Source organism: Terrapene carolina, unplaced genomic scaffold, assembly GCF_002925995.2.
Source record: "Terrapene carolina triunguis isolate 2854851 unplaced genomic scaffold, T_m_triunguis-2.0 Scaffold183, whole genome shotgun sequence".
In the NCBI taxonomy this organism is placed as follows: Eukaryota; Metazoa; Chordata; order Testudines; family Emydidae; genus Terrapene; species Terrapene triunguis.
The window spans coordinates 1565557-1585759 of NW_020664534.1; the positions used below are offsets into that span (position 1 = coordinate 1565557).

Here is a 20203-nt window from a genome sequence, read left to right on the forward strand (position 1 = left end):
GCGGGCCAGGCCGGTTTGTTTATCTGCCGCGTCCGCAGGTTCGGCTGATCGGGGCTCCTACTGGCCGCGGTTCGCCGCTCCGGGCCAATGGGAGCTGCGGGAAGCGGCGTGGGCTGGGGGATGTGCTGGCCGCCGCTTCCTGCAGCCCCCATTGGCCTGGAGCGGCGAACCATGGCCAGTGGGAGCCGCGATCGGACGAACCTGCGGACGCAGCAGGTAAACAAACCAGCCCGGCCCACCAAGGGATTTCCCTGAACAAGCGGCGGACCGGCTTTGAGAACCACTGTATTAGTGGTTCTACTTGCACTGTCCTTAGTGGGGGCAGAACTGGGTTTAGGCTATGGACTTTAATGGAAGTAGAATTGACATTGTAATGATATTTCCAGTTCTACAGGTTCATCAACTGAGACCTTGTGTAATTTTGAAAAATAAAATGTCATAAATGTTGAATTTTTAATTTCATTAGAATATTTAATTTCAGTGTTACTTGTTGAATGCATTTTTACTCAACATGCTCAGATTTTTCTTTCATGAATCTGTTTGATTGATTAGTTAAATAGACTAAAGACGTAAGTTCCTAACTCTTAAAAACTTACATTGGGTCTGTGTCATATTACAGCTGTGGAAAATATAGACATTCGAACAATCAGTAATAAAGATATTACAGTCCTTTGATTTATGTTGTTATAGAAGAATTCTGAAAATATCATGGATTGACTGAGTAATTAACAAAAAAGTATGGGACATGATTGGAACTCAGCAAACAATAGTCAGAAATCTTAAGAAAAGAATTATTTGATTTGCACGGCCTATTTTAAGAGGTTCAGCCGGCAATGCGTGTTTATGGGGAGTGGAAGGGCAAGTTGATGGCAGAAAAACATACGGCAAAAAAAGATCTTGGACGAATGATGTGGTATCCTGGGTGGATAAAAGGGATTATTCATCCACAAAGAGCTTAGCAGATCATTGTACAGAATGGGCTACCATGGTTGCAAACCTCCAGGAAAGGAGATGCCACAAAAGAAGCAGGGAAAGAAAAAAAAAAAATCCATCACTGACAGTGAGTGATATATTTCCCCAAATAAGTGTGCCACTTGCAGAGTTAGGTCCTAAGCTTGTAATTGCTTATGCATGTGGTTGTCTAAGCATGCAACTAAGCCCTTCGTAATTACATGCATAAAGATTTGCTGGATCACAGCCTGATATATATATATATATATATATATTCTCATTTTCTAGGTGCATTTGTGTAATTCACTAACACTAATGAGCCTTGCATACCATCTAAAAGAACATGTATCGACATGGAATGTCTTGCAATGTATGTCTTCTATGGAAAGAGTTTTTATAGTCTGAGCACAATCAGCGTATGGGCAAGATATGGAAATACTTGTCAGCCTGTTCTATAAGTGCTGTTAGCTTTTTACCTAGTCCTTTTGGTCTTCAAGAAAGAAGAGTTAGGGAGTGAAATGCTGGGACCATTAAAGCTAGTAGCAAATTCCCACTGATTTCAATATGGTCAGAATTTCACCTAGGAATTTTTGTGTATTTATTATTTGCTATATTTCTGTCACTTGTGATACAGACTGAATAGAAACTTAACAGGGCACTGTCAAGATTAAAAAAAAAATAGCTGTGTCAGCCTTGTAAAATTATCACAAAAAGTGGCTAGCCTAAACACAAATTTCCTTGTTCTTATAATCATGACTTAAAAAAAAAAAAAAAGAACATGCCCATCCCCTTTCTTCCCCTGCTCCTCCAAAACTAAATCCATATCCAGTGGGCATGTGGAATTTTGCAAGGCTCATATATTTTTGAACGGATGCAAAGGTCTTTAATTAGTTTTTTCTCAGTCCTTACTTGGATATGATTCCCACTGACGTCAGAAATAGAGGAAAAGTTTATTTAGAACCTCTGCAATAAGCCCACTGTAAGTTCTGAAGTTCTTTCCTGTGTTGATATTGACACTTGATTAATACCAAACATTCTGAAACAAATATTATGTACTTTTGTCCATTTATGTGCTCGTGCTCTCTTCCAGTTTATTCAGGTTGTTTTCAGTGACATTAAAACAAAACCGATGGCATTTCTATTTAGTAGACTTTGGTAACCCCTGTCCCCTCTGCCTTTCTCCCAATTTTAATCTTTTTAGCTACCAAATTTTAAGTATTGGTCCTTATTTGCCTGACAGTGTCCCCTTTAATGCTACACCTACTAATGGCAGGTAACATTTTCAAAGTTTAAAAAAGGCTTACTTCCCAAGAAATGGATTAAAAAGTTATTGTTCACAAAGAAAACTGTTCACTTTCTTTTAAATATATTCAGATTAACAAATAAGCAATGAGAGTGTGTTTGTTCTGCAGAGTGTAGGTGCAGAGACCATGAATGAGAATAAATTTATGACTGTGGATCCCAATACCGGGCCAATGGAAGCCGCCATCAAACCATTGCCATTTAAGGATCCAAACTTCATTGTAAGTATTTTAACAATTAGAAATTCTCGAACTTTAAATGAAATAGTAACTAAGATACTATATTACTACATTGCTAATATTCCTACTAACAAAGTAAGATTAGGAGCCACATCAAGGGTCCATATCATACCATCAATTTTAAAGAAATTCAGCTTCAAAATCCATGCCAGGATATGGCCGAAGTGTGCATTAAATTACAGAACATGAAAATGACACTAGTCCAGAGGCAACACTTCTTATATTCAGTCCTGACCCAACGCCAAAAAAGCACTGCTGCTAGATCAAGGTACCTGTAATGGTTTTATGGTCTGGTATCTCGCAAGCCACCAAGGTTAGAAATGAACAATTTATACCATTGTAAATCTGGGAATCCAATCCGTTCAAGTGCATGAGGCATTTGTTCCTAAGCCCAGTCAGGTTGCAAAATAATGGGACTAAACATCAATTATGTCGTTAGTGATTGCCATTATGCTCCCCCTCAGTAATTTCATTTCCAACATAATGTTAGCGGCCATTCTCTCAATTATTAGAGCTAGAAACAAATACTTACTACTCTCTAAAATCTTGGCATTCCAGCTTTCAAGTGGTGGAAACTCTAGCAATTTGTGAAGTACAGGCTGCTAAAATAACGTCAGAATTAAATTGTGGATAGAAGCATAGCAAGATGATAATAGCTAATAATGTGATTGTGGTAGGGTTTTTGTTTGTTTTGTTTTAATATCTGCTATCTTGCTGCTTGCTGGGGCTCAGACCCCGTTGGCAGACTCTACCAAATGTTCTTTGGACCAGTAACCTTTTCAGAGTGCTAGTCCTAAGCCATTGCTCAAAAAGAAAGATTTGATCCTTGTAATTTAATTCTGTATGAATCAGATGCAACCATCCCACAGAATAAAGCCTGAGTACTCAGTCTTTGTGTAGTTTGCTAAGCAGAGGTTTGGCAGGGGTATGAAATTTGCCCCAGAGTCTCAGGCTCTGCATTTAGACGACTATAGCCTTTGCTCCTCTGAACTCTCCTCTAAGCACCAGCCTCTTTGGATTGCATGGTTTATGCAGAAGCCTCTCACATGCCCAGAGCCTCTCCACATAGCTTGAGTACAGGATTTGGGTAGTGCAGATGCATTGTGCTGGCCCTCCATGTCTCAGGTGAATTTCACCACGTCTGAATTGAAACTGCTGATATCCACAGGCATGAAATCTGAGGTATGTACAGAATCTAGTACGACTGTTGCAGAATTAGTTGTAAAATTGTACTGAAAACTACCACAGAATTGTCTCACACTTGAAACACAAATTAATCAGAGGGAAATTCTAGGAGCTTATTCTGAACCCACATCTCCATGAGCTGCGATTAACAATTCTGCTGACCTTTAAAATAATTTTATCTTAATTTAATCTCATTGCGAAGAAAATAAAGTCAAATAACTTAACTTTTAAAAGTATGCCAAAAACTGAGAAACTTTTAGTTCGCTGTACAAGAGAGAATTTTTGGTTGCAAATTTAAAAATAAAAAGCAGGAAGGAAGAAGTTGCCCATTAATTGTTAATCCCAAAATATCTGGATTTAAGTCCTGATGCTGCAAGGTGTTGTGCACCTTCTGGCAACTGAATGGATCAAAGGGTTGATAATGGGATCTAGAGCCTTTCTCCCATAAGTCACCAGCTCACATGAAGCTGAATTAATTTGCACTTGAGAGTTGTTGCCATTTGATTGCTATCATGTAAGATGAGACTCACTCCAGGTCCTAGCAGACATAAGTTCATATCAGTATAGTTGTTGGCAGTCTCCGCAGGAAGATCCAGGATAGAGAGTACTTTTCTGTATCACTCATTCAAACTCCTAGAGGTGATCCCTCCAGAACAAATTGGAGGAACATTCATAGAACAGTACAGAGAGCCTTGTACTATCTTTGCCACTACTGTACCTTTCCTGTCAATAAAGCTATCAGCCCAATACCTTTTACAAGAAATACACAAGTGCATTAGGCCCAAATCCTGCATTTGGGTCTCTGTGGGTAGGCCTAGGAAGAAATCCCTGTCAATTTCTAAGGCACCCCATACAGGTGTAAGGATCCATCTGCATAGATCCACAGGCAGGATCAGGGCCTTCTCAAGCCTATAGCACTGAAATTGTGCTGATCTTGCTTATGTAAATCCAATTTATAGCACTTTCCGGCTATTTAAGTAAAGTATAATCAGCAAGTATCGTTGTTACACCACCCATCCCCGTTGGTATTTTTAAACATTTGGAAACGCTCTCAGTCCCATTCTCAATCCCTCGATCTGTTCAGATGCCAGAAGGTGCAGAGCACCTTGCAACATCAGGCCTTAAATCCAGATATTTAAATCTTGCTTTAGTGGATTTAAAAGCAAAATATACCATGAAAAAAAAAGATAGCGTTCTGTTTTTTCTTCCTTTTATTAAAGCAAAAATAAACATATTCTTCACAGTGTAATAATTAGTGTATTTCCAGTTTGGTTGAGTCTTGCCACTGGCTTTAGATCATGTCATAAGTGCCAGCAATAGGCCAAATAGATAACTTTAAACGTGATGAGGTAGGGGAAAAATCCATGTAATGAATCTGAATTACAAATGTGTTGGGATGGAAATGGCTGTGGTATCTGTCAATAGTCTCTCTCTTTCAGTGCTATCTAGGTTACCATGGTGTTACTCATATAACTAAATATTCCATCCACTTTCCATTTTGGATAGTCATTGCCCAACAAAAAAAAAAGTTCATGAGCATCCTCCCTGAATACAGTATCTTACAGTCAGCTCTATGGAAGAATCTTTTAACAGTGAATCCTATTCATCTACTTTACCATTCCCACCTCCTCCCATTCCCATTACTTTACACGCCAATTTATAAAATACAGCCAAAATGTGTTTGCAGAACTTTGTGAGAGTTTTGATAAGGCTGATGTGGTAGGTAGTAATTATTAACAGAGATAACACTTCTAGCTATAAGAAAAAAAAATTTTTTTTGAAGTAAAACTGAGAAGCTGAGTCCTTTCATCATTTAGAAGTAGTACAGTATGTTGTATATCTTCTTCCTCTTGAGGGACATAAATAAATTACTCCATAGCAATCACATTTGATAACTGAAATTACTGTTATAATAACTATAGCAAGGCTTCCTTTAGTATAGCTTTCAAAATGCAAAATAATCTTTCCAGTACAACATTCTATTACTCCTTTTCTATTCTGCTGTCTTCTTTCATTTGGAAGAAAAATAAGATGTCCACCAGGCTTCTTATAGCATTGATTACATTTTACAGGATCAGTTGTATTTTTGCACAATCACTTTTCACTTACTGGAAATACAGCTGCACCTGTAATTTTGTATATGCCATGCAAAAGAGAATTTAGACGTAATCACAATTTAGATGCAACCCCATAGTAAACAGTTTTAATATGATGGGAAATGCATACAAGTGCTGAATCCTGTAATCTCAGACTAACCCTAACCAGACTGATTTTCTGTTTCCATGTAAAAAGCAGATTTTAATTTCCTTTGGTTAATCCCAAACATAGTAGTTTTGACACAGTTCAAAAAAAATCTTTGTTTTTCTTGCAACTGAAATTAAAGTGTACAGTGTGTTAGACTATTGATTAAATAAGTGAGCATGATAAATGGTTCATGACAAGATGAGGCATATCGCAAAGGCTATGAAATAAAAATGTCATATTTTGAAATAGTCATCTTTATTTTTTCTTAAACACTACGTTTTAATTCTAGCACTCTGGCATTGGTGGAGCAGCAGCTGGCAAGAAGAACAGAACTTGGAAGAACCTAAAACAAATTCTTGCTTCTGAAAGGGCATTGCCATGGCAACTCAATGATCCTAGTTGTAAGCTGCTTAGATGCTTTGCATGTATTTATAAATAATAAAATCCACACAAATTACTTTCTTTTAAAATGAACCTAAATTTTATCTGTGCATGCAGTATTCTGATTGAACAAATTCCTGTGATATATTTAAGAACAGCCTGACCCCACAACCAAATGGAGAGGAACATGCAGCACGTAATTGGGAATGGTGTTAGAAAGTTTGTGCCTGTTTGAGAGAGACAAGTTTGTGAGGAAAATAAATCTACGAGAACCAAGTCCTGAGTTGCTTACTCAGGTCAAGATTCTGTCACCTTTATTCATGTTGAGTGGTACTCTATGAGTAGCCCCATGTCTGCCTTAATCTACTCATGGAGTAGATAATTGCTCAACATGAATAAGAGAGGCAGAATCTACCCCTCAGTTTTTATCTGGGCAGGCTATAAGAAATCAAAAAGCACCTCAGGAATTGAGTATGTTTGCATTTTTTAATATTTTATTTATCAGCCTGTCAGGGTATATCTACACTGCAAAGAAATCCCTGTGGCAACAAGTCTTAGAGCCTGGTCAACTGACTCGAGCTTGCGCCATGGGGCTGAAAATAGCAGTGTAGATGTTCCTGCTTAGACTGGAGTCTGGGCTTTGAAACCCGATGAGAGGGGTGGATCTCAAAGCCTGGGCTCCAGCCTAAAAATACACTGCTATTTTTAGACCCCTAGCGCAAGCCCAAGTTAGTTGATCCAGCCTCTGAGACTTTTTTGGTAGTGTTTTGTCCAAAAATAACTTGCCATTTTTAAAAGGGTTTTCGAGACTACTATTATAGAAAAATGCAGACTACTGTGTGTTCCTGGCTATTGTAACTGACAAACTGCTGATGTTGCTATTTCCACTACATTCTGTTTGTAAAAGTAAATGTACACATTTAAAAAAAAGATAGAAAAACGAATGTAATTGCATATTTTAAAACAGCTGCCTATGGCATTAATATCTTTTGAATTATTGCCTTATAGCGCACATGACGATTAAAGGATCTGTTCTGCTAAATTGGAATCCTTCATCCATAAAATCTGAATCAGATGCATGTGGAGGGAAAGAAGCAAGCGATGTACAAGATATTTTTGTACATATCAGTACTTTGTCGAGTTAGGGTTTTGTTTTGTTTTTTTAAACTAATGAAACATACCAAGATGTGTCTGAATAAACGTTTGCATACAAGAGCAATGCTATTACTGTCTAAGGGACACCAAAAAAATAGCAATTTCTATCATTTCATTTAAGTATTCAGACAATTTTCTAGGTCATTGGCCAGGCTTAAAGTGGCACATGCTTAAAGATTTATCTGATTTAAAAGATTACTTTGCTTTTTTGGATTACAGTATTTCAAAGCTTCAGTCTTGAGCAATGTTTGGTGGTCTTAACGTACAGCAGGCATAGTGACTATTCTTGCAGATATAATATCTCTGACTGTAGAGGAAATATTGTCATTAAGACTTACATGAAACCATGGTGTTTGTAATGCAGTACAAATAGCTCTCTTGCATTTTTCTTCCTTTAGGGGCCAATCCTGCTCACCTTACCCCTGTCAGTAAGGCGAGCAGGATGAGGGCCTTAGTGTACAAAGAAAGCAAGCTAAATGCTTTCAGTTAATTCTGTTTCATGTTTCTTTGCCTCACTGTTGCTAGTCAATAGAAATTTAATTTAGTAAAATAATTGTTTTTCAACAATTGTTTATCTTTTCAAGTGTTATTTTTATTTAAAAAAAAAAAAAAAACACAGATGTGACCCTGAAAAGATAGACTGCAGAAGTTAATATCTTCCTTTCTCTCTTTGACATACTTTTAGACTTTAATATCGAAGCTCCTCCTTCCTTTAAACCAGCCAAGAAATACTCTGATATTTCAGGACTTCCTGTAAGTATTTTTTTAAACTTATCTAAATTAGCATCTAATTTCTCACAACACGAAATAAAGATGTATTCAGGTAGGTCCCACTTCAGCAATTTACTTAAACGTCTCCCATTGATTTAGAGCAAGGACAGGCAAACTTTTTGGCCTGAGAGCCGCATTGGGTTTTGTAAATTGTACGGAGGGCTGGTTAGGGGAGGGGGTCGTGGACCGGTCCCTACCTCCTATCTGCCCCCCACCCCCACCCCTGGACTCCTGCCCCATCCACATACACCTGGCCACCCCCGGACTGCTGCTGCCCCATCCAACCCCTCCTCTCATTCCTGACGCCTCCCCCCCCTGGGGCCCCTGCCCCATTCAACCACTCCTTCTCCCTGTCCCCTGCCTGCCCCCCGCCCCCCCCCCCCCCCCCCCCCCCCCCCCTTCCTGACTGCGCCCCCCAGGACCCCTGCCCCCATTCAACTCTGTTCCCCCTGACCACCACCCCGAACTCCCCTGCCCTCTATCCAACCCCCTCTGCTCCGTGCCCCCTTACTGCGCTGCCTGGAGCACCGGTGGCTGGCGGCGCTACAGCTGCGCTGCCCGGCTGGAGCCGGGCCACGCCACCGCCACCACGCAGCTCAGAGCACCAGGTCAGGCCGGGCTCTGCAGCTGCACTGCCCCAGCAGCTCACAGCCCCGCTACCCAGAGCATTGTGCCGGTGGCAGAGCGAGCTGAGGCTCTGGGTGAGGGGGGACAGCGAGGGAGGGGCCTGGGGCGAGCCTCCCGGGCCAGGAGCTCGGGGGCCGGGCAGGACGGTCCTGCGGGCCGGATGTGGCCTGCAGGCCGTAGTTTGCCCACCTCTGATTTAAAGCCAAACCCTGAGCTAAACTGCCTCTGTATCACATAGCTCCCAAAACCTAGGTGGACTCCATGGCTAAAGATCCAAAGCAGATTAAGAGTCTTGCCCCTTGAGATAGCTGCACAAGTTCCCCTACCCTGCTTCTTCCCAGGGGTAGAGTCTGGTTCCCCCGACCCACACACGCTATAGGTGGAGCTGGTAGCTCACATTTCCCATTACAGGAAAGGACCCTGTTTTCAGTTGCTTATAATTTTTCCAAACTTCACCATTCAGACTAAAACTTTCTATGTCCAGTGTCTGTCTCCAGCTCATTATTCTTAGTCTTATTTGGAAACATGATTCAACAGTTGCAGAGAGTAAGATTAGGGAAAAATATGTTGTTTGGCTCACTTTCAAAAAAATTCTACAACTGTTTCATTGAGAAGCTCTAATGCCCCTATGATTTGGAGTAGTAACTTGAAATTTGGCAGTAGGGTAGCCTTTGTGTCAGGGATATACCTTTTGCTGCTGTTATGAAAAAAACACCCACATTTGGCCAAATTATAAGACTTTAAAAAATGTCAGTTCACATATGTTCAGTAGAGACTTGTTAGAATTTGGCAGCTAAATTCTCCATCTGCACTGAGCATAGTTAATGCAGTTGCATGCTGTCCTGGAGAACTGGATTTTACTTTTACCTCTGCTACAGATTTCCTATGTGATATTAGTCAAGTCACTTAAATTATATTTTTAAATTAACTGTGTGGTTCCTCAATTTCTGGATACCGAACTTTAAGCATGTAGGATCTGATTTGTGAAATTGCTGAGCTGAGTGCAGAAAAACTGCAACTGAAGTCAATAGAAGTTTTGCTTTGAACATGGAAAGTGCCATATAATACTAAATACTCTGAAAAATCAGGTCCTGGGCATCTCAAACTGGGAACCCAAAATTGATGGACACTTTTGACCTTAATCTCTCTGTGCCTCAGTTTCCCATCCCTAAAGCTAGGATAGTAATACTTCGCTACCTCACAAGGATGTTGTGAACATAAATTCATTGTTTGAATCACTCAGATACTGTAGTGATGAATGTCATAGAAGAGTGCATGGGGAAATTAATAATTCTGTGTTCAGAACAGGGTTAGAGTAGTGTGCAGTAAACAAGGCGGAGGGCCACACATTGAAAAATGAGGAGAAAACAAAGCATTGAATAGGTGCTCATTAAGTGAGCACCATCCATTCTGGGCACTGAATGCTGCAGGAGTGCTGAGATAAAAATAGAATGTGATCATGTAATTAAAGATTGTATCATAATGCATACACACAAGGGAGCTGGAATTAAGCTTGTATGAACAACATTAATTCGGGCATTTCCTAACTTTTGAGAGCTTTACTTTGCAACCTTAATTTTCTTTTAACATTTTTTTTTAATTTTATTTATATATATATGTCTCCCAAGAGATCCTTCATCTCTGAGTGAGTGATACCTGCCACTTGGATCTCAGCTGGCAACTCCTAAATCTAGAGGGTTGATCAGACCACTGATTCAAACACATGCCTTTCTTCCCTGTCATTTGGGACTTAGCTCGCCCACCCAATAAAACCTCTCCCCTTCAGCCAGTTTGCGTTTTTAACTAGAGTATTATATATATTATGGTAGCACCCAGGATCCCCAAGGAATGATCAGGGTTCAGTTGTACAAAGTGCCACATAAACAAGTAATCCAGAAGTCTCTCATTCGATAGGAAAGACAGGGCGCAACAGGTGGCTGAAATAGACAAATGGGGGGTTGTTTGTATTATTGTTACCTCACCCTCCCAAACAGATTTTAGCAGAAAAACAGGATGCAACTAGTGTCTTCATCCCCCTCCCCTCCCAATTGCTTTGCAGGTTTTAACAGTAGCCCTAATTGGGGTTACTTGGGTTGCAGTAACATCTCTGGCCTAGCACAGGGGAGGGCTGCTGAGGGAGCGTAATTGCATAAGCCTTTTCCACTTCCACCTCCCAAAGCAGCTCTATAATTCCCTTCCACATTGGCCTTGACCCTCTTCAGAACTGGGCAGTTAGTGAGCACATGGATTAGAGAGGGTACTATTTCCCACTGCTACATAAAGATATGTCAGAGTTTGGCTCTTAATTAGCCAGAGGAGACGAAATTTAACCTGGGGAGGCCTGTAGGTTTCCTACTGACTTCAGCAGGCTCTTCCCTTCTTTTTCCCCATCCCCCACTGTCAATGAGCTATGTAAATGTAACTACTCTAGCATGATCCAGATAACCTTTCTCTGATGACTGCATTCAGCACTGCTTTTTTTCTTTTCTCTTTTGGCTCTTTCAATTTTTCATCTGAATTCATCTTGGGACAAATTTCCTATTTTGCTTATGGCTGGAAGGTTTCTCTTGACTGATAAAAATATCCTGCTTAACAACCTTTCTTATTAAGATAGGAGACGATGTGTCCTTTAAATTGCTGAGTCAGAACTGGTTCATAAGAAGCACGACATTTATTCTTAAAATCACTTCCTAATGGGAAGATACAGTACGTAAGGGAATATTTTAGAAGTCTAGTCCAAAAAATGTCCCCCTGTTCTCTGTGAGAAATCTGATAGCATTTGTATGAGAACATTTCCTGTGAGGAGTGCAGGATTCCCCAAGAAATGTTATGTACAATAAATTCTTTAGCATTACTCATGTAAGGAAGTATTAAATGGTCTGTCTTATATAAAATGAGGAGTGCATTAAAACTCTCCCATCAGTACATCAGCAGTTATGTTAAATACCACAACTGAATTCTGCTGATTCTTGTCTCTCTCTGTGTGGTAACACAGATGGAATTATATCCCTTAATGTTCTAATAAGGCAGCCAATTTATAGTTTTAATGCGGCATATGCTAAAAGTTCAAAAAGAATTGTATTTATGGATTGCATTTGCATTTCTAGACACATAAGCTCTTCTGTTGAAACTTAGAAGGTAGGCCTTTGGTCATATTAACATATAGAACAAAGTAATTTAATCTAACAGAAAAAATTACTCAAATGCTTGAACTTCTGCCTTTTCTGAAAATGTATCAGCTTTGGTGCTATAGAAACAGACTAAGATAATTACATACTTCAAAACATGATAAAGTATCTGTGGCCTTTGACTTAGTTTACAAAATGTGGAGGACTTTTTCCTTGCAAAATTGCATTGCTCTGCTTTCTATCTGGTTTAATTATTGCAGAAATATTTGAAAAAGTTTTAATCAGATTGCTTCTAACATAATTTATCTGAAAATCACTAGATGGTAATTACATCTAGTATATAGTAATATCTTGACCTCCAGTGTGAAGTGTAAGACTGGTAGAGGATCCTCTCAGGGTCACAATTTTTTAACAAACATTTAATGAAATGCAATAAATAAGTAGATATGATTTAGCTGAAAAACTTATTGCTATTGTCCGTTAAAAATCAACACGTTTGCTTAGATTTTCTTACACACCTTGAGCCAAACTCATAGAACTTTGGTGTACCTACAACTATATACCCAGAATAACTGTGTTGACTACATCAGGGATGATATTGGCCCTTCATTAAGTCCTACATTTGCTATTTTCTGAAAGGTAAAATATTTTCCATGTTAAGTTAATGTTTTGTGACGTTGTAAAAAAAATAGAATGCTATATGGCAATAGTCCTCAATATACTCTGCTACATAACTCTTACCAGCCCTGGCTGTTGACTATCCTATAGCCACGTACTGAGTTTTCACTTTAGAGTGCCCTCCAAATTTTTCCGCCATGGAGAACATTTCCTTCCCACCATGGACCTGGCAGGGGGTTCAACACTACACCCTGAATCTGGGGGGACCTGTGCTCTTCTGCAGTGCTTCCTGTCCCCTGGTTCCTTTGGTAGTATGCTTCTTAAGGAAAGCAAACTTCCAGTGCCTCAGCCTTCCACCATCCCAAATCTCTTGTCAGGGAGAGCAAGGAAGGAAGGTCTCAGATCACTGCTGGGTACGACATAAGATAATACGAACAGGGTCAACAGTTATTTCAGATGGGCCTAGGGCGGAGAGAACAATAGCATGGAGATTAGCTTTTCTCTTGGTTCTACCCAATGTGCTGAGCCTGATAGCTAATATATGCTCAAGCTTTTTGGGGCAACAGGGAGGGAGGGATGATGGAGTGGAGCTGGAACCTCACCTAGGAAGCCCTAATCCAAATGTAGCAGAAGTGGAGGATACAAGCTAGACTGGGGTGGGCAGACTTTTTGGCCTGAGGGCCGCATCTGGGTATGGAAATTGTATGGCAGGCCATGAGTGCCCGGTGGGGGAGGGGGACTCTATGGGGTGTAGAATGGGGGGCTCTATAAGGGATGTTACCGAGGTGGGGGCAGAGGGGACTCATGGGGTGTGGCACGGGGGGGCTCTACAGGGGCATACTGGGGACTCTTAGGGGCCCTGCCGGCAATGACCCCAAGGCGGCCGTACGAGGCACTGCCACGTGTGGAGACACCCTAGCTGGGATAGGTGCGGCCCCTGGGTGGTTTCGAGGCTCTCGAGGGTGGGGCCATAGAAGACCGGGAGGAAATTGGGCGCGCTGCTGCGTGGAAGGCAGGGGGCGGGGGCGGCGTTTCCAATCCCGGAAACAGCATGGTGAAGTCGCACCTGTGCATGTGGCTCTGCATGCCGGAAGATGGTGCTCATCAAGGGAATTGTGAATCGGGGGCTGGGGAGCACCAGACGGAGCGGAGCAAGTCCCCGACCCTGCTCCCCGGCGGGAGCTCGAGGGCTGGATTAAAACGCCTGACAGGCCAGAAGCGGCTCCCGGGCTGTTGTTTGCCCACCCCTGAGCTAGACCAATGTTAGTTGTGTCACTCAGCTACATTATGATGCTGAAAGCAGAAATGTGGAGTAATGCAAAACACTGAGTTCAAATTTCTTATCAGTTCAGTCACAGAACCAAAAGCTTTTTCTTTACAAAAATCTTTGCCATTTTAAAGAAAACTAAAGCTACAAACAATCCGACACAAGCAGGGAAATCAAGCCACAGCTTTCAGACCACCCATAATTCAGCCTCTTTGTTGGTAATATATTGGCAACAACCCCATTCTTTGGAGAACTACCTTGTAAAGGACTGTACCAGACACACAGTTGCTAGGGTGATGTTAGAGAGCTGTGGTAGTTTTTTTTTCTGCTGTGTAGATTTATATGTGAAGCTATTTTAGCCCTATTATGTTTAATGCATTTTTGATGTAAAAGCTTTTTCAGGGAACTGTTTAGTTCTCGTAAAAGTTTTGACATGTGAGGGAAGAAAGAGGAAACGACTTTGTCACATGGTAACGTCTTATAAATTTCTCGTTGTTACACACATTATTATGGACTCAAGAAATGTTTTGTTTTGACATTTTTACTGAGATTTCTCTCTGAATGGTATCTCTGCCATTGTTTCTTTTCCAGGCAAATTATACAGATCCACAGAGCAAGCTGAGATTCAGTAGCATTGAAGAATTTGCTTACATTCGGATGCTTCCTTCAGACGTTGTTACAGGTTACCTGGCATTAAGAAAAGCAACGAGTATAGTTCCCTAAGACTTGCAAAATGCCTTTGAGTGACCAGCCATGGATTGGGATAACATTCAGTGTTTTAAATAAAACTCTGATTGTGGCATTGAGATTATTGGGGGGGTGGGAGGGGTTTGTTACAAATTAATACTCATATTTATGTCTGAAAGTGGCTGGATTGAAATGTGCATTCGAAAGAATATTTAATTTTAATTTTGATACATCTGTATATTTGTTAGCTTGCTGACTCTTAAGAATCCTGTTGTAGTCAACAAAAGATCCTGAATGTTTAGGGTGCAGTCCTGGCCCTACTGAAATCCGTCTGAGTTTTGCCAGTTACTTCAATGGGGCCAGGATTTCACCCTTGCTATTGTTAAGTGCACTGATATTTGTCTCAGAAGAAGAATGAGTGATCTGAGCCCAGGAGTAGTGACCAAGAACTCCTGAGTTCTAAACCTGCCTTGCATATGGAGAAGTCACAAACTCTTCGTTTCAGTTTGCCCCCTCTGTAAAATACTTGTCTGAATACTGTTGTGGGGATTAGTTGGTTAATGTCCATTAAGTGTATTGAAAATGAAGATGTCTATTCAAGTGCTAATATGCTAATATTTATATTGCAAACTTAAATATGGGGCAGGGCGCTGGGTGGGGAAACAGATACTGAATAACTTGGGATATTTTAGCTTTCAGATAATCAAGAGAACTGTCATTGTAATTAAAATTATACACACAAACTATGATACAAGACTCAATCATAATGAATAAGGAAAAGAGGGGTGAATTAAGGTTGCATAAATTCTGGCATTTCCTTAACTTTTGAGTACTTGACTTTGCAACCCTAATAATAATCTTTTTAATGTATTTTTTGGTATGAAATTTCCTAGTTTAAAAAACAAACAAACTGAAAGAACAAAAATTCCATCATTAGCATCATAGAAACACCCCTATGGTTCATCAACAGGGTTGGAATCTTCTGATTCGCCACACTGACCTCGGTCGCAGGAACTAGTGGAGTAACTGATAGCAATAGTGGGTTGGCATCTGCTCTATGGACCAGCACTAGAGGGGTGTTAGATGCTTTGCCAACTGATTTCACAGATATTTGTTCACAGGAGAGGAATGATGAGACTCGGAAATCTTGGATTCCAGTCCAGGTTTTAGAGGGGAGTGTGATCTAGTGGGCACAGTCTGTTCTGCCTGTTCCTCCTCCTAAAGTGTGATCCCCTCTGCCTTTTCCCCTCCAACCTGTCTCTGTCCTATCTCTTCCCCATGCCTGGCTCCCTGTCCCAGCCTCCTTGCCCCACAAGTCCTCATCTCACCCATTTGGGCATCCAATCTCAGTCTCTCTCCTCCCCACCCAAGTCCCTTTGCTCAGTTATTCCAAGTCCCCCACCTCACTCTCAGCTCCTTGTCTTGTCTACGTGCCCAGTGAGTCCCCGTTCCCTCTCTCCCGGCTCCTCAGCCAGTCATTCTTTCCCTAGCCCTGGCTTCCAGTGTCTCACGCACACACCCACCCCGCCCAACGCATGCTCCCAGTCCTAATCTCCCTCCCCGAGCTACTTGGCTAGTCTGGGTCTCCCCTGCCTCTGGCTCCCTCTCCCAGTCTCTGCCCAGCTAGTCCCAGTTGTCCCCCTGCACCCAATCTTGTCAGATCTGTCTCCTCCGTCTCACTGCACCACTGGTTCTTAGTCCCATAGTCTTTTATTGAATTTTAATGGCCAGGTTAGGGAGGAACGGAGTCATGTGATCTTGTGGAATGAGCCTGGGCTCATGGTAGCAGGTCTGTTCTAATCAGAGCTCTGCCACTGACTCGCTAAGTTACCTTGAGCAAATTGCTTCATTTCTGTCCGTTTCCTCATTTGTGAAACGGGGCTAATGGTACTTAGGAGTCTAATCTCCTATTAATGAATGTCTGTACTGTGTTTTGCACACAGCGCCCTATGGCAGTGCTAATTATTATTATAGATTTTTCTCTACTGCCGGGATGTATACACAGAGTACTGTCAACATTGGCTTACTTCCAAGCCCTAAACAGGAAGGTTAATTAATGGGAAATTTCAAATTTACCGGCTGTATCTGGGATTTAAATGCCCATTTTTTATGATCCAAAACTTACAAAACAAAGTCAATTAAAAAATCTTTTTGACGTGTTTACAACAGGTCCCTCAAATCCTTGGATATTGGATAATGCCACAACTATATCCCAGAACAGGAAATAATAAAACAGTATATCTCACGTGATGCCAGTAAACATCAAGGCCACATTCACTTCGCGTATGTGTTTTAAAAGGGATGTTTTCTCCCTACTTTATGTACTGAAGAGGTGTTTAAGATAAGCTTAACTTTGATATGAAAAGAAATCTTGTAGTACTACTGTAAGATCAGTATTGCTTTGACTAAGCAGACAGCAGCTCAGAAAATTGGATTTCAGCACAGGTTATTGGCTCCCACAAACACATTTAAAATTCTTTTGGTACAAACCCACATAGGAATGCTTTTAGAGTCCACTTTTCCCCCCAGTTTTGTTATAGCCATGTTGGTCTCAGGATACGAGAGAGACCAGCTGGGTGAGGTAATATATTTTATTGGACCAACTTCTGGTGGGTGGAAGGGACAAGCTATTGAGCTTCCCAGAACTCTTTAAAGTCCCTAGCAGGTGTGCTGTTGGGGCATAACTGTAGGGGATCATACAATGTCACTGTGTAACCAGATTTGTTTAAAAGTTTCTACTGTATATATATATATATATACTGTATATTATATATATATAAATAAAATATCACGTTTGAAAACCTGAGTCTGTGTCATGCTGAATGAGATCGTAATTATTAGAGGCATATAAGGTTCAGAGGTCTGCATTTTTAAAAAAACAATATTTGATGGGCCCATCTCTTTGTGACTGTTAGGGTCCCTTTTTCTTCTCTCCTCTTGCTTGTTAGCTATTGCTTCCCTTTTTTCTCATCCCAAGTGGCTCACTTATAATCATTAAGCTGTGGAGTAGTCATGATAGGAAGTGAAAGAAGCAAGTCACTTGGGACATTTAATATTAAACTGAATAAAGTCAGTTTGCTATGTGGAATAATCAAAATATACTTGAATTGGTAGAAAGTTGAACTATAGCTCTTTTCCAACATCTGATTGTCATTTACTCCATCTTTTTGTGTGTATAGTGTATGGACCTGCTACTGTGTCACTGGTTTCAGTGAGAGCAGGATTATCTTTGTAATTACATACAAATTGAAAGTTGAACAAACCCAGAGCTAATACATGCTATTGAGAAGTGGTTTTTAAAATATATATTTTGGGGCAGCTTAAGGAGAGGTGAAGACTGAAAAGAACATATAACCTTATACATTTCCTTTAAATGGTAAGGAGAACATAGAAAGGAAGATAATTTTGAAATGGCAAACTTTTTTGAGGGGGAGCACCTTATTCAGAGAACGGATTTTGACTATTAATGCATCCCCATGTGCGGCATTGTCTGCTCATGATCTTGGAAGGGGTTAACTATTAAATGTCAAGACATCGCTGTCTATAAGTTGTCACCCATTGATACAGACCACAATTTATTTTAGTCTCAAACGTGTTTCTATTAATAAGCTCTATAATATTCGTGAATTATTTATCCACCAATTATAGTATCCCATTTTCCCCTACATAATTATGCCTCTAAGGACCTGATCCACCGAGGTGCTTAGCACCTCAAGTCCCATTGAATGTGGAGTGTCCAACAGTTTACAGGACTGGGCCCTGTGAGGGGGAATTTGGTTTCAACTTTCAAAGCTTTCTTCTTTGAGGGGGGAGGGTGGTCCCCTTAATTCAACACCCCAAAGAGGACCAGAACTTCTGTACCTAAACTCAAAGATCTCAGATCATCCACTAACGGCCTAGTCCCCCCATTCTGCCAAGTGTCCACTCACTGTTGTCCTGGAAACACCTTTGGGATGTGGTTCCACCTGCACAGTTTATTATAATCTTTGTTTGTAATAACTCATGTTGTTTTACACCTTAGGGCCCTGTTGAAGGGTACCATGGAAAGCAGTCACTCTCAGAGCACAACAGTTCCTCACTTTCTCCCATCGAGGAATCTGCATCCTCATGGAGCTCCCACCTAAGGGTATTCACAGAATCTAAAAGAAGCAAAGGAACATGGTGAGGAGTTGCCTTTTTCTCCAGGTTTGCAAAAGGGAATATTTGCATTTCTTTGCTGTTAAAGGAACAGTGAATGAGTAGGCTACAACTTTAAAACAAGTTTCATAAATTATTCTGTGAAGATAAATGCTCAAACCTCACATGAAATCCATTCTCTTAAAGAGAAATGAATTAGCAGTAAAGTGAAGACAGTTTATCACTTGAGAATTTATGAACTGGTTTCAAGGCTTCTTAGAATCTGTAACTCATTTTTTTTGTGGCTTACATATGCACAGACTAGCATGTAATTTTCCTTTCTGAGATACGGTGGGAAGGAGAAAAGTTCACAGATTTGATAATTAGATTCTGAAAAGGTCACACGTAAAGTCCTTTTTAAAGAGAGCCAGCCAAGCAATATCTGTGTTACTGCAGAACACTTCAATCACTCAGAAGATGATGATCCCATAAATACTAGAAGAATTCATAAAAATGCCTACTTATTTTTTTCATTTTAGCCTGTGTGTTCTGATTACAAACCACTTTTCTTTGCCTGCTGAAAGGCGGGTGGAATGTAATACAGTAATACATTTTCTTGTAAGAAAAAACATTTTGTTTAAGTCCACTTGGCATCGCCATGTATTGCTTGACTTGGTTTTCTATTATCTGAGGAGCTTAACAAATCCAGTAGTTTCAGATGACTACACTATTGTAAATCACAGTCTACAGAATGCAATAGGAGTAATCTCTTGAGATACCTAATAATAACTAATAAACTGTGTTTAAAGTACTGGTAAGTATTGCTTGTGTAATTGAATAAGGTTTATGACCTATGAGATCACAGGTTTTAAGTATAGAACATCACTTTCCCTGCTGCTGTAGCCTGAAAAACAATAAGTACTACATATAAATTGTAATACTAGTGGACTAGATAATATGATTTTTATATTTTAAACTTACTGTTGCCAGCACCTCGCGTCTGGGGTCGATTTTTCTCTCAGTTACTTGACTTCAGGGACTCAGTTATTTGACTCTGTTAAACTTGACATTAATTTAACAGAATAGGATCTGGTCACGGGAATTTCAAAAATCTTCCTCAATGTACTATACCTGGGACTCACTAACCTTCACTTTGCACAAAATTCCACCAAATGAAAGGAACGAAAAAACTATCTCACCAATGCAGGCTACCTGTACCGCACACATGCATTTAAACAGACCATTTTTTCCATGTAACAAGTTTTACTTTAATGTGAAACTTTTTTTTTAATTAAACAAGAGGGAACAATCCTCTAGTGCACAGATTTGTGACCACAGATAAAGTATTATCAGCATTACAGTGAAGAATGTTGTTTCATAGTAGAAATGTTGGGTCAAATTAGTCTGGCATATGCGTGTCCAACTCCCCTGATTTCAGTGAAATCTCACACACTTATGCAAGCAGTGGATATGGCCAGCTCTCTCCTTTAAGTTCTTACAGTAATTGGGTAACATACACTGGCAGCCACATT

At 40.5% G+C, this 20203-nt stretch overlaps 1 protein-coding gene across 3 annotated transcripts in view; it reads left to right on the plus strand.

Annotated features, from left to right (window-relative positions):
- INO80C (INO80 complex subunit C) overlaps positions 1 to 17292 on the plus strand; it is a 50817-nt gene extending 33525 nt beyond the window's left edge. For all 3 annotated transcript variants that reach the window (XM_029912080.1, XM_024213355.2, XM_024213357.2), the window contains exons 2-5: positions 2364 to 2474; positions 6211 to 6322; positions 8143 to 8210; positions 14460 to 17292. In XM_029912080.1, the coding sequence (XP_029767940.1) occupies positions 2382 to 2474; positions 6211 to 6322; positions 8143 to 8210; positions 14460 to 14591 (405 nt within the window). In that variant the 5' untranslated portion in view covers positions 2364 to 2381 and the 3' untranslated portion in view covers positions 14592 to 17292. The remainder of the gene's footprint in view (positions 1 to 2363; positions 2475 to 6210; positions 6323 to 8142; positions 8211 to 14459) is intronic.
- Positions 17293 to 20203: the final 2911 nt, after the last annotated feature.